Raw genomic sequence first — 14,376 nt, 5'->3', positions numbered from 1 at the left:
ATTGTTTTATTATTTTTAAATTGATACATAGCATTTAACATATTTATGGGACACATGTGATATTTTGTTATATGTGTAGCATGTGTAATGATCAAATTAGGGTAAATACTCCATCATCTTGAGTATTTATTTTTATGTGTTGGGAAGATTTCAAGTTCTTTCTTCTGGCTACTTTGAAATATACAATACATTGTTGCCGACTATAGTCACCCACCCTATTCTGCTTTCAAACATTTGAATTTATACCTTCTATCTAACTACATGTTTGTACCCATTGACCAACCTCTCCTCATCTTCCTTTTCACTCACACACCCTTCTTGGCCTCTGGCATCTATCAGATAATTTTTAAAGGTTTCCTTGGATTGTTCTTTAAATAATGATAACAAAAATAGCAGAACAGAATTAAACTTCAGTATTTATGGAACCTTTAGAAATAGTAAACAACATACACGCTCGTTTCTTGGTATCTGTGGGGGATTTGTTCCAGGACCCCCACAGATACTAAAATATGTGGATGCTCAAGTCCCTTACATAAAATGGCGTAGTATTGCCTATATCCTATACACATCCTCCTGTATACTTTAAATCGTCTCTAGTTACTTATACTACCTAATACAATGTAAATGCTATGCAAATAGTTCTTATGCTGTATTTTTTCTTTTTTTATTGTTGTATTATTTTTTGTTTTCCCTCAAATATTTTCAACCCATGGTTAGTTGAATCCTCGGATGTAGAACCTGTGCATATGGAGGGTCAATTGTATATAATTACACACACACACACACACATTTATGTGTATATAACTTAACCTGGCAGGATTTCCTTTTTGACTTGGAAAGGTATCTTGGTAGAGTTGATTAATGGGTAAAAATACATGGTTTGATAGAAGAAATAGACATAGGGTTTGATAGATCAGTAGGGTGACTATAGTTTACAATAATCTATTATACATTTCAAAATAGCTAGAGAATAAGAATTTGAATGTTTCTAGCATAAAGACAAAAATATAGAAGGTGACACATATCCCAAATACACTAATTTGATCTTTACAAATTATATGAATGTATTAAATTATCACATGTGCACTGAAAATATCTACATCTATTATGATCTGTAAAAAAAATAGCACATAGTTCAACAATGGTTGAATCAATGACTGAATGACCCACTTTATCTAGTAGTGTCCTGCATTGGGGGCACCACTCGTAGTTTACTCAGACTTTATTAATCACACACACTGGCTTTTCAGTCTGTTTCTCAGGACTATCCTACAGCATTGTGTTCAGAGTGCTTTCCTTCCCTACCTTTCCATTACCAAATAATCTTAAATCAGTAGTAAAACGGAAACTTTTTTTTTTTAAGTTTAGGGAAGCATTTCTCAAACCTTCATGTGACTTCAGATTGCCTGTGGGTCTCGTTACAATGCAGATTCTGATTCAGCAGGTCTGAGGTAAGACCTGAGATCCCACCTTTCTGACAAGATCCCAGGTGGTGCTGATGTTTTTGGTCCAAGGATCCTCTGAGTAGCATGGAGGTCTGTTATTCTCCCTTCTCATGGGTGGAGTGACTCAAGAAGCAGAGAGAAGCAGGGAGGGTACCTGGGGAAAATCTCTCCTCTTTAAAACTTTGAGTAGCAAGAACTAGAGTTTGGCTGATAAATCCAGGCAGCTCAGAGTAGGGGAAAGTTAATATAGTTCAATGCCTACCACCCAGCTATTTGAAATGACATTAATTTAGGTAAAACACCTTACTATTCTGAAAAGTACTTAGATGGTTAGCAATTTTGCTAAATGAACATATTGGAGGGTGAAGAGGAAGTGACAGGGAAGGAAATTTCAATAAAACCTTTAAAACATCATTGGCATTAAACATTTGCTAAACAGTTAAATGAAAGAGCTGTCCTATAATAACTGTATGTGGCTGTGACTGTTAATATTATAAATGTTTCTATTTTAGCTATCTTTCCTATCATTACATGTTTGGGGTAGCTTCTCTGAACACACTTTAAACATACCAGTATTTCTTAAACTGTAGTTTTTTTGTTTGTTTGTTTGTTCGTTTTTTTAACCTGTATCAGGTTGAGAAGTGTTGATAACAGGGCATGCCATTATCCTTTAGGTTGGTTGTGGATTACTGGCTAACAACAGGGAAAGAACACTGACCTTCAAAACAGAAACGGTTGGTATTCCTGAGAGTCCCTTATTTCTTAAACTGTAGTTTTTTTGTTTGTTTGTTTGTTTTTGTAACCTGTATCAGGTTGAGAAGTGTTGATAACAGGGCATGCCATTATCCTTTAGTTGGTTGTGGATTACTGGCTAACAACAGGGAAAGAACACTGACCTTCAAAACAGAAATGGTTGGTATTCCTGAGAGTCCCTTGTAGAGTTATTTATAGGTAAGTTAATGGGAAATAAATTATATCCATCTTTGAATTGATCTTAAAACATCTATTTCCCTTTTTCTCTTATTTAAAAAAATGCCAAAGAGCTTAGCATTTTGTTTCCCACTGTTGCATTTATTTGATAATCAAAGATTTATGTTCATTATGCCCATTCCTTTTCCCTGCCCAAATCGGAAGAGGGAGGACAGAAATTTTAATTCCAGGCCTCTAGCCACACCAGTGTCTCAAAATACTGAAAATAGCTAACATTTGTTGAGCATTCGTTATGTGCCAGGCCCTGTGCTTCATGCTTTAAGGGAACTTGTTTGCTCACTTAGTAAGCATCTCCTATGGTGTTTGTATGAACCCTGTAGTGAGTTACAATTATTATTTCCTGTTTACGGATGAGTAGTCTGATGCTCAGAGTACTTAAGTAATTTGTTCAAGGCATCACAGACTGTCATGGGTAGATCCAGGATTCAAAACTCAACTCTTCACCACTGTTCTTGGAAGCTGAGACAAGTCTAATGATTTTTCCCCAGATCATGTAACTGGTTAGTTGCAAAGCTAGAATTAGAACTTAAGTCCTTAACTCTAAGCTCAATGCAATATTCCAATATTGTGCCACCTTAGAGTATTGGTCTGTAATGAAAACCAGAACTCTTCTTTGCTTACAAAAGCAACTGCCAAGAGGGCTTTCCCATGTATACTGTTCTTAGTGTTATGAATCTTGGCAAAATGTCACATATTATCAACCAAAGTGAGTTCTGCAGTTATCAATGACAGTGTGTGGGTGAGGAACCCAGAGTCCCAGTGCTTTTAAAAATCACCTATCCATATTCTTTATTTAGTTATATGTGCTTCTCCTTGGGGTTTTCTACCCTGAATGAGAAAGCCTAGAGGCTGGACCATATGTCTAAATATTAATTTTTTATACCTTTCTCAGCTGGCCAACTCTTCCACCACACACTGGGGCCACATGTTTTTAGCTGGTCTGCTGTTTGTCTTTTCACACACATGACACAGCCTAAGGAAGGTTTGAAGTCTGGAAGAGTGTTGTACATCCTGTACATAGGATTACAGAGAAAGGGATCAGAGAACCTGCCCTTCACATTTAATTAGAGACAAACTAGAAAGTGATTAATAAGAAAATAAAGTCACAGGAGAAGTAGAGCAGGCCAAGTTGTCTGCAAAGAGATTCTGTTTTCTTTGAAAGAGTTATGGTAAGTACTTGCTTGAGAAGGAGTATGGATTTATTAAAAAAACTTCACAACTTTTGGGTATAAGCCAATTCATATTTTTATATAGCTTGGAGACAGTTTTCATAGCAATGAAACCCTAAGCTGCTTATAGTGCAAAACTTTATCATTTTTGTTTCTTTTCCCCATAGTGTGGAAAAGAGCTTAAGGTCACACAATTTTTCAAACCTGCCAGGAACTCATATTTTCCATGTTTGGAGATAAGACACAGTAGATTCTAAACATCTGGCTATTCCCTATTTAAATAATTGCGTGTTCCATGCACATCATACATATATAATTATATTTTCATTCTAGTTGCCTTTCTGTGTTTTAGACATTCTGAGATCTGGATTAGATTCTGACTCCAGTAGCTATTGGAAGTCACTCTTATAAACGTTGGCTAAGGCAAAGTGTATTTTTCCTTCTTTTTTATATAAACTCAAGTAGTGCTTAGTTTCTTGTATTTTCATTGTAACTTTTTTTGAACTGAATGAATATGGGAGCTTATATGAGTTGTTCAAAATGAAATTCTGTAGTATTTTTAGAGCAGGAGAGACTGTAGAATTGGCTGGAGGAAACCTCAATTTTAGACACTGGCCGGTATTTGCTAATGATGTGATTGCAGTCAAATCCCTTAAGCCACCCCAATTTATGCTCTTGTGAAGTGGACATAGTGTTGGCAGCTTTGGAACAGTATTGTCAGATGAGTGAGTGGTGGACGTGAGGCATTTGAGTTTTGACAGAGAGGACAGGACAGAGTAATCCAAGGTTAAGGACACTCTCTGCACCCCCATCCCCTCAATCTAGCTGTAGCTAAGCAAAGAGGAATGGAAACCTGTTCTCTCTGAAATTGTTCCCTTGTGCCGATGGTCTGGTGAAATAGTTTCCCTCTGGTCCTCTCACCTTTCTTCTATACTTCATTATGAAAATTAGAAACTGTCCTTGAGAGGGTCATTCTGTGTGTGTGTGTGTGTGTATGCAAGTGTGTGTATAGTGAATACATGATTATATGATACATGATAACAGAACCCTTCCTTTCCAATACTCCCCCAACAGAACATGTATTAACATCCTGCAGAATGCTGTTCCAGGGAAGGTACTTGGAGAAACACTATTGAAACACAGTCTGGTAAAAGCCACGAGGATGCTTAATGTCTCAGTGGCCTGATTAGTTAAAGAAATACACCAGGTTAATGGTCTTGGCATTTTGGCTCCAGTGTTACCAGTATTTGAAGTTGAGGACTCGCTTTTCTTGAGGGCTTGTTTAGAGGGACACACAGTGTCTCACTGAAGCCTTTGAATAACATTGTGAGGTCTACACTATTATCCATATTTTAGAGATGACTGAACTATGGCTTAGGGGAGATTCAGTAACTGAGCTCTGGTAATTGAGAGACTCTCAGCCAATATTCCTCAAAACCCATACTTTCCTCCCTATACTGTAATTGTACACTGTATGGGAAAGATAAATTGAGATAAGAGCCAAGGACTCAGGTTGCTTCTTTACTTTGGAAAGGCAAAAAATATATACATTTTTCTTGTTGACCTGGTAGGTGGTGATTTCAAGTGCTGCTGATGTTGAAGCTGGGCTCTCATTCTTCGTGAATTCACTTTAGGAGCTGTGTGCATACATTTCCGAGCCAAACATCATGATCATGAGGCCATATCCTACACACCCCCTGCCCTTGGTAGGCCACCTTCCTATCTGGATCCTGTGATAATCCGTCAGTGCGCCTCCACCCCAGGGCCAGTGTGTATCACAGTGCCCTGGCTCTGGCCTCTGACTCAGCTATGCAGAGTGAAGGTGGATGGCTGTAGGGACAGGCTCTGCTGATACGTGGGGAGTGATGCTGAGCGTATTCTGAGCTCATGCTTGCCGCTGAAGTAATGATTTGTGTGTCCTCAATGATGTAAGACAGGTCTTGCATCCCTATTTTACAGATGAGGAATCTGAGTTTCAGAGATGCTAAGACACTTCCTCAAGATCACACCGCTTGAAAGTGATAGGTCTGGGATTGGAACCAGGCAGCCTGGCTCCAGAGTCTGGGCTGTTACACACTATATTATACTCCTCCCACAGGTTCATCCAAGGAGATTATTCTATGCTGTTGGATAGGTACAAAAGAACACATATGTAAATTATGGTATATAATACTAACATGAACACCTGGAGAGGCTCCCTGCCCCACCTGAGAAAATTACCAATCCTGTTGATGTTACACATGAGTGCTTCTCAGTTTCTGTTTCTTCTTCTGTGTTATGAAAATCATGCCCTTGAACCTTATCTCAGTGGGATGATGTTGTGTATATTCTCTATTTTTACTTCTTCCATTCAATATTCTTTTAAGATAAATCCCTGTTGCATGTAGCTGTCATTTGTTCTTTTGCACAATAATCTAACATCCCATTACATACATATGTCATAATTTATCTGTTTTCCTGTTGGTGGATTATTTCCAGTTTTTTGCTGTTAGGAATAGTGCTACACTGAATGTTCTTGTATGTGTCTGTTGTGCTCATGAGCAAGCATTTCTTTAGGACAGGGGCCTGCAAACTTTTTCTGTAAAGTGCCAGATAGTAAATATTTTAGATTTCATGGATCATACGGTATCTGCTACTTGACTCTGCAATTGTACTACAAAAGTAGCAATAGATAATATATAAGGCCAGGAGCCATGGCTCATGCCTGTAATTCCATCACTTTGGGAGGCTGAGGCGGGAGGATCACTTGAGGTCAGGAGTTCGAGAACAGCCTGGGCAACACGGAGAAACCCCATCTCTACTAAAAACACAAAAGTTAACCAGACATGGTGGTGCATGCCTGTAGTCTCAGCTACTTGGGAGACTGAGGCATGAGACTCGCTTGAACCTTTGAACCTGGGAGGTAGAGGTTGCAGTGAGCCGAGATTGCACCACTGCACTCCAGCCTGTGCCACAGAGTAAGACTTTGTCTCCAAAAAAAAAAAAAAAAGACAATATATAAATGAATATAGCTGTGTTCCAATAAAACTTTATTTACAAAAGCAGGCAAAAGGCCAGATTTGGCCCCTGGGCCATAGTTTGCCATCCCCTGCTTCAGATATGTACCTAAGGGTAAAATTTCTAGGTAAGGATATGCATGGTTAGTTCTTGCATGGTTGCACTAGTTTACTTGCAGCAGCTGTGTTAGGAGTTCTTATTGATCTATATCCTTGTCAGTACTAGTTATTTATTTTTGCTGCTGCTATTATGATTATTATAGTGTGTGTGAGTGTATGTGTGTGTGGCTAAGAGAGTGGGGTATCAAATGCTTTCTCGTTGTGGCTTCCATATGGCTCATGTGGTTTTCTGATTACTAATAAGATTGAACATCTTTTCATATGTTTATTGTCTGATTATATTTCCTTTTCTGTGAAATGCCCGCTCATTTCTTTTGTGCATTTTTCAATTAACTGTTGGTATCTTTTTTTATTGAATTATAGGAATTCTATGTATATTCTTGATACAAATTTTTTGTCATTTTAATGTATTGCAAACATCATCTCTCAACTGTAGATTGTTTTTTCATTCTGTTTATAGTGTCTTTTGTTGAACAGAAATTCCTAATTTTAACATTGTCAAATTTACTACTCTTCTTTTTATGGCTACATTTTTTGTGCCCTGCTGATAAGGAAATAACTTTATTATTTTTAATAATTTATAGATTCTTTTGGGTTTTCTAAGTAGAAAACCACATAATACAATTGATGATAATAGAACTTTTCTTCTTTTCAATTATTATTTTTTCTCTTTATTTTCTGGTCTTACTGTTCTAACTTAGGCTTCTAGGAGAAGGCTGTCGCAACATTCTACAAGTGGTGCTGATGATGGCGTAATTTTATGCCTCATTTTAAGGGGCACGCTTCTAACATCTACCATTAAGAATGATAGTGTCAGTTTGCAGCAGATATACTTTATTAAAGAAATTCCTCTTTATTCCTAGTTTGTAACGATTTATAGAAAACACTGACTTTATATCTTGAGCTGATCATAATTATTTTTCATCTTTACTCCGTTAACGTTATGTACAGAATACTTTGTCTAATGCTGAAGCATTCTCTAATTCCTATAAGAAACACATCTTGGTCATGATGTGTTACCTTTTTAATATACCCCTGTATTCCACTTGCTAATAATACTCATTGTCTAAGTGTGAAGTTTGGACTAGAAGTTACCTTTCTTGTATAGTTCATGCCTAGCTTTGGTGTCAAGATTATCAAGTCTCACAGAATGAATTGGGGGAGGGTTTCTTCTTTCCATTTATCTGAAAGTTTTTGCAAATTGGAGTCACCTGGGTTTTCTTTGCGGGAAGAGTTTTAAAATTCTGATTCTATTTATTTAATAGCTGCAGAACTCTTCAGGATTTCTGTTTCTTCTAGAGTCAGATTATGTAAGATATGACTAGTCATTTGTTCATTTTCTTGATATTTCAAAATTTGTTGGCCCAAAGTTAACAGTATTTTCATATCATCTTTTAAATATTTCCTATATGTACTCATTTCTGAAGAGGTTTGTTTTATTAGTCATTTCAAAGAACCAACATTTTGCTTTGTGGCTTGCCTCTATTGTGTCTTTGTTCACTAGTTTTCTCTTTTTTCTTACCCCATCTGTTAGGTTTCACTTTAAATGCTATATTTTTCATTGCTGTATATTTTTATTCTTTTTCAGATCTGGTTGATAATTTTGGAAAGTCACTTTTCCATGCTGATTCTTCAATTTTATATTTCTTCTAAAATTTTTATTTATTTTCTTAAACATTTCAAAAACACCTTGTATTCTGCATATGGCCATCACTCATGGAAGTTTCCTTGTGTCTGTGGTAATTTTTTATTGTAAGCTTGTATTTCATTAATCTGAATTTTTTGGACTCCTGAGGGCTTTTGTTCTCTGCCTCATCGCCTTTCCCAGTCCTTGCCCACCCACTGCCTGGCCCCCTTACAAGAATTTGCATTTGCATCTGTTAGGCGCCAGGGGGCACTTAGGACCACATTAGCCTCTTCTGCAAATATGGGCTTGTTGGGAGAATCTCAGTTCCCTCACTTCAGTGAGCCCCAGTTCGCTCTCTCAAGCTCAGTGCTTGGATTGGCATTTGCTCCTTATAAGAAGAGGAAGAGAGAACAGAGAGTGGTCTCTCCCCCAGCCCCTCCCTTGGAGATTTCCCTTACTTCCTTGTAAGCTCAACTATGCTTTGAAAAGTATATTTGCTTTTATCTAGCTGTAGTGTAGAGGAGGGCCTATCAGAAAATGCAGTCTCCTGGAAGCCTAGAAACAGAAGTCATTATGACCTCCTTCATTGTCCTGGGATGGTGTATATGTGCCACATTTTCTTAATCCAGTCTATCATTGATGGACATTTGGGTGGATTCCAAGTCTTTGCTATTGTGAATAGTGCCGCAATAAACATACGTGGGCATGTGTCTTCATAGCAGCGTGATTTATAATCCTTTGGGCATATGCCCAGTAATGGGATGGCTGGGTCAAATGGTATTTCTAGTTCTAGATCCTTGAGGAATTGCCACACTGTCTTCCACAATGGTTGAACTAGTTTAAAGTCCCACCAACAGTATAAAAGTGTTCCTATTTCTCCACATCCTCTCCAGCACATATTGTTTCCTGACTGGTTTCTTTCACATGACATAATGTTTTCAGATTTATCCATGTCATCCTGTATGTCAGCACTTCATTCCTTTTTAGGACTGAATAATATCCCATTAAATTGATATACTAGATTTCATCCATTCACCAGTTGATTGACAAATGGGTTGTTAACACTTTTTGACTAATATGAATGTTGCTGCTATGAATATTTGTGTCTGAGTCAATTGATGAATGGATATATAAAATGTGGTATATTCGTTCAATGGAATATTATTCAGCCATAAAAAGGAATGAAGTACAGATACACAATACCACATGGATAAACCTTGGAAACCTGCTAAGTGAAAGAAACCACCGATTGCATGATACCATTGGTATGAAAGGTCCATAACAGGCATAAAGACAGAAAGTAAATCAGTGATTACCAGGGCCTGGGGAAAGGGAAGGAGATGGGGAATGACTTCTAAAGGGCATGAGGTATCTTTCTGAGGTAATGTTAAAAAATGTATTGTGTTGATGGTTGCGCAACTTTGTATGTTACACTTTATAGGGGAGCATTGTATTAAAAATGAATAATCTCCACCATTAAATACATATCAGTTTCTTTCACTGCATTCAGTACCCTGTGAGGCATGGTGGTATACAGATAAGAAGGCTCTAAGAATTTCTCAATGGACATTCATAAATGGGGATATGAATTGGATACCCAGAAACAATATAATCAAGATGCTGCATCACCCAGTGCTAGTTTCAGGATATAGGCCACACTCAGAAAGATCTCAATACCACTGAATGTCAGCTGTAGGAATTCAGACAGATTTCAAAATGTTGACTGCTCCAATATTCATATAAGTTAGATATAGTATTACCCATGCCTTACAATACTGTGGTTCCCTGTGGGCGGGAGCTATGTCTTACATCCCTCTTGATTCCTGTGCTTAGAATTGTATTTGTTTCACAAGCAGGATCATGTGTTTGGCAAATGAATAGCTGCTGTCTTGGAAGCATCTTGGCTTGTCCATAAGGATAGAAATGCCTTCAGGCTTGTGGCTACCTTCTCTGACCAGCCTGGTGTTTGTCCTATGGGGAAAGGTATTGCTGAATTCACCAACTATCTTCAAGCACGGGCATCTTTTCTCACATCTGATAACTATTTTGTTTCTCTGGTGTTTTCACCCTGACTTTGCTTAAAATGGTGACCTAAAATAACAGGTGCTTCCCTCTCTGGTAATACTTTCAAGACTTTCGGTTCCTGGGTCAGTGAGATTTAGGAAAACAAAAGGTGGGATAAACCTCAGGTTTGGTCTTTCCTTTTTTTTTTTTTTTTTCCATGTCTATCAAATGTCAATGCTATAAACTCTGTGTAGCTTATAGGTCTTTGCTGTAATTAGAATTTTTTTCTTTTTTTTTCTTCTTTCTTCTGTGAAGGTACTTTATGTTGATTAAGTTCTTTCTGTAAAGTATCCTTTGCTTGCACTAGACTTTTCTTTGTGTTGATTTTTTGCTTCGTTTTTTTTTCATTTCCCATGCTGTTCAGTTACTGGATGCCAGAAGAACCAAGGTTTGTCCACTCTTTGCAGCTTGTTTGTTCTGCTTTGTACAGCCTCACCTCCTTGTGTGTTTGAGTGTGTTTGTCTGTGCCTGCATTTATTCCCTTTTGCTTTCAGATGCAGTAATCCTGTTTACTAAACCTGTTCACAGCTTTATTTGTAAAAAAATAAAGTCTTCGTTTGTGTCTACTTGTAGTGGATGCTATTATTTTCATTTTTAAATCAACACATATTGATCGTGGGAAATAATGGATAGTACAATAAAGAATACCTTAGGAAACAAGGAATACTGAGTCTGGAGCGTTCTGGGCATAAAGAAGGTGTGTTTGTGAAAGTTTCCCTCTAACCTTTTCCACTTCCTAAATTAAAACTCTGTAGATGTATAATTTCCCTTGTGATTGACACTAATCTATTGTTTCTGTGTACGTGTGCATCTCTCTTCTCCCAAGACATTCAGAAAGCATCCTTGAATTAATCTCCCCCTCTCCATGTGCTGTCCCATGCTTCTGAAGTCACCGTGGAGGAATTCATGGCTGGCCCTCCGGACCTCATGATTAACATTCCATCTTCATAGTGTGGTGGCAGCAAACGGCACTTGCCATTTTCATTGACTTTTTTTCATTCTGTCTCCTCTCCCGCTCCATCTTTCTCCCTGCAGCACCTACAGTTGACAATCCAAGCCCTTCAAGATGAGCTGCGAACCCAGAGAGACCTCAACCACCTCCTCCAGCAAGAGAGTGGCAACCGAGGAGCGGAGCACTTCACCATCGAGCTGACCGAGGAGAACTTCAGGCGGCTCCAAGCCGAGCACGACAGGCAGGCCAAGGAACTGTTCCTTTTGAGGAAGACATTAGAGGAAATGGAGCTGAGAATTGAAACGCAGAAACAAACCCTCAATGCCCGAGATGAGTCGATTAAAAAGCTTCTTGAGATGTTACAAAGTAAAGGCTTGCCGTCCAAAAGCCTAGAGGATGACAATGAGCGAACGCGACGGATGGCAGAGGCTGAGTCTCAGGTCAGCCACTTGGAAGTGATTTTAGACCAGAAAGAGAAGGAAAACATACATCTTAGAGAGGTAAGAGCATTCTCTGTATTTCCCCACAGCCTTAATTTATAAGTGAAAATATGTTATCAAGTTATTTTCACAGGTTGGAAGATATCTACATCCTTAACAAAATTCCCTTTGTCATCTGCTTTATGACCTTCCTGCCGGCTTAAGACCATTAAACTGGAATTTTGTATTAGTCTTTGCTCACTGCACATGCATTCCATTATTATTCAACACATATCCACGATTCAAACATATGCAGGACATATCAACTCTAAAGTGATTTACAATTGCTTTCCCACAGGTGGCGGTTTCAGAGTCTTTTAGGTGTGGTACTATTTAGTTTAGTTGTTTATCAAATATCACCTCTCTAAAGGAAAAAATAAATATGATTAGCAACACAATGACCCTAAATATTTTTGTTACTGAATTGGGGATGAGATTTGCAGAAAGTAAAGCATTTAGGAAAGAATGGTAAAATTCACAGATTAATTTTGAGTGTTTAGGATTAAGATAATTTTTGTCTGCATTTACATTCATCTAGGACAGAGTATTACAGGTTTTCTGAGTATGTGTTTTGCCCTTAGTGGGTTAAATCATTTGAAGTCCTTCAGAGGCAGTCTCTCTGGCCTTTTACCACCATTCAATGTTGGGATACTCATGTATTTGAGAATATGTGGTTAGGTAGAGCTTAGAAAAAATGTGGATGACTGCCAAGGTTTGAAATTTTTATAGCAGTTCCTTGCCACTCTGGTGGATATGGACCTTAAAAGTATCATGCAGGCAAAACTGCTGTAGGGAGACAAGGATCTCACAGAAAATAACAAGCAATAAAATGTCATTAAAAATGTTTTCAAACTATTCTACAGCAATAAATAAAAATTCTAGAAGATACTTACTTCTAGACCAAACTAGATTTCTTGACAGTATACCTGTTCAGATGGTGGTGCTTCTTGTGAGTCACTTGTTTGGTTGGTCAGAAGACATGGCTTCCATGTTGGGATTTGCAAAAATGCAGATGCTCCCAGGAATTTGCTCTGATGTAGGTTATATTTGCCTAGAACTTAGTAAAAGACTTTTGTGTCTGCAAATTTAATGTCCTCTACTCTTATTCTTCCTTGTTTTCTTTTAATGATACTTTACCAACATGCTTGGGAAACCACATGGCTTGGTTTCATATCGAAAATCTTAAAGAGATGTTTTGGGCCGGGCGCGGTGGCTCACGCCTGTAATCCCAGCACTTTGGGAGGCCGAGGCGGGCAGATCACAAGGTCAGGAGATCGAGACCACGGTGAAACCTCATCTCTACTAAAAAAATACAAAAAAAAAAAAAAAAATTAGCCGTGGCACGGTGGTGCCTGTAGTCCCAGCTACTCAGGAGGCTGAGGCAGGAGAATGGCGTGAACCCGGGAGGTGGAGCTTGCAGTGAGCTGAGATCGCGCCACTGCACTCCAGCCTGGGCGACAGAGCGAGACTCCGTCTCAAAAAAAAAAAAAAAAAAAAAAAAGGAGATGTTTTGGTTAGGCCAAAATGGGAGCAACCCATTTTGGGATGGGTGTTCCCATGTGGGTGGGAACAACCACAGTATCTTCCCATCTATCTTCCAAGAGGGTGAATGTGGTGAGAAGACTTCCAAGATGGTCTCCAATAATCCCTGCTGCTTGGAATTCACACCATTATATAATCCTCTTTCTTTGAGTATTGGTTGATCCTCATAGCTTGCTCTGAAATGATAGAATATGGCAAAAGTAATAGAATGTCAATGTTACTTCCATGATTAGGTTATGTAAGACTGTTACTTCCATCTTGGTAGCAGACTCTATTGCCTTCATACTTGCATGCTTTGATGAAGCAAGCTGCCATGTGGAGAGGCCCATGTGGTAAGGAACTGAGGGTGGCCTCCAGTCAACACCCAGTAAGGAACAGAGGCACTCATTTCAACAGCCACAAAGAATGGAAACCTGGTAACAACCATTTAGTGAGCTTGGAAGTGGATCCTTTCCCAGTCGAGCCTTCAGATATGATGACAGGTCCTGGGCTGACATCTTGATTGCAGGCTGTGAGAGACTGTGAAGCAGAGGACCCACTTAAGCTGTGCCTGAATTCCTGACCCACAGAAACTGAGATAATAAATGTGTACTGTTTTAAGCTGCTCAATTTTGAGGTAATTTGTTACACAGCCATAGATAACAAATACAGTACAGCAGAAAGTAATTTTCTCCATGTCTTACTTCATAGACCTCTCATGTAGCTTACAGAAGAGGAGCAACAATTACTGGCATGTTGTTACTTGCATGTAGATTAACTGTGGATTTTGGAATTTTTCTTGTATTATCTCAAAACTGCAGTTGATAGAGGATGACTAGAGTTGGAAAAAGCTACTGTTTTATTTTGATGCCAAGGGGTAGCAAGGCTGTGATGCCAGAGAAATCTCCATCTGCAGCACCATTTCTCACTCCTTCTTGGGATCTTGTGGTCAGGGTGGTCATTCTTCTTCTGCAATTAGATTCTGCTCATTGATAGTGCTTACTAGATGGTGC

The 14,376-nt window shown here is 38.6% G+C and overlaps 1 protein-coding gene across 14 annotated transcripts in view; it reads left to right on the top strand.

Moving 5' to 3' along the window:
* The window catches only part of ERC2 (ELKS/RAB6-interacting/CAST family member 2), a 981,570-nt gene that overhangs the window by 170,293 nt on the left and 796,901 nt on the right, over positions 1-14,376 (top strand). For 9 of the 14 annotated variants that reach the window (XM_050778492.1, XM_050778488.1, XM_050778495.1 and 6 more), the window contains exons 3-4: positions 10,776-10,799; positions 11,447-11,863. In XM_050778492.1, coding sequence (XP_050634449.1) covers positions 10,776-10,799; positions 11,447-11,863 — 441 coding nt within the window. The remainder of the gene's footprint in view (positions 1-10,775; positions 10,800-11,446; positions 11,864-14,376) is intronic. The other 5 variants (XM_050778490.1, XM_050778496.1, XM_050778494.1 and 2 more) reach the window with 1 other exon arrangement.

This window comes from Macaca thibetana, chromosome 2 (genome assembly GCF_024542745.1).
Source record: "Macaca thibetana thibetana isolate TM-01 chromosome 2, ASM2454274v1, whole genome shotgun sequence".
NCBI classification, from domain to species: domain Eukaryota; kingdom Metazoa; phylum Chordata; class Mammalia; order Primates; family Cercopithecidae; genus Macaca; species Macaca thibetana.
The sequence above is the reverse complement of the archived record's forward strand: the minus strand, read 5'-3'. Positions and strand labels throughout refer to the sequence as shown.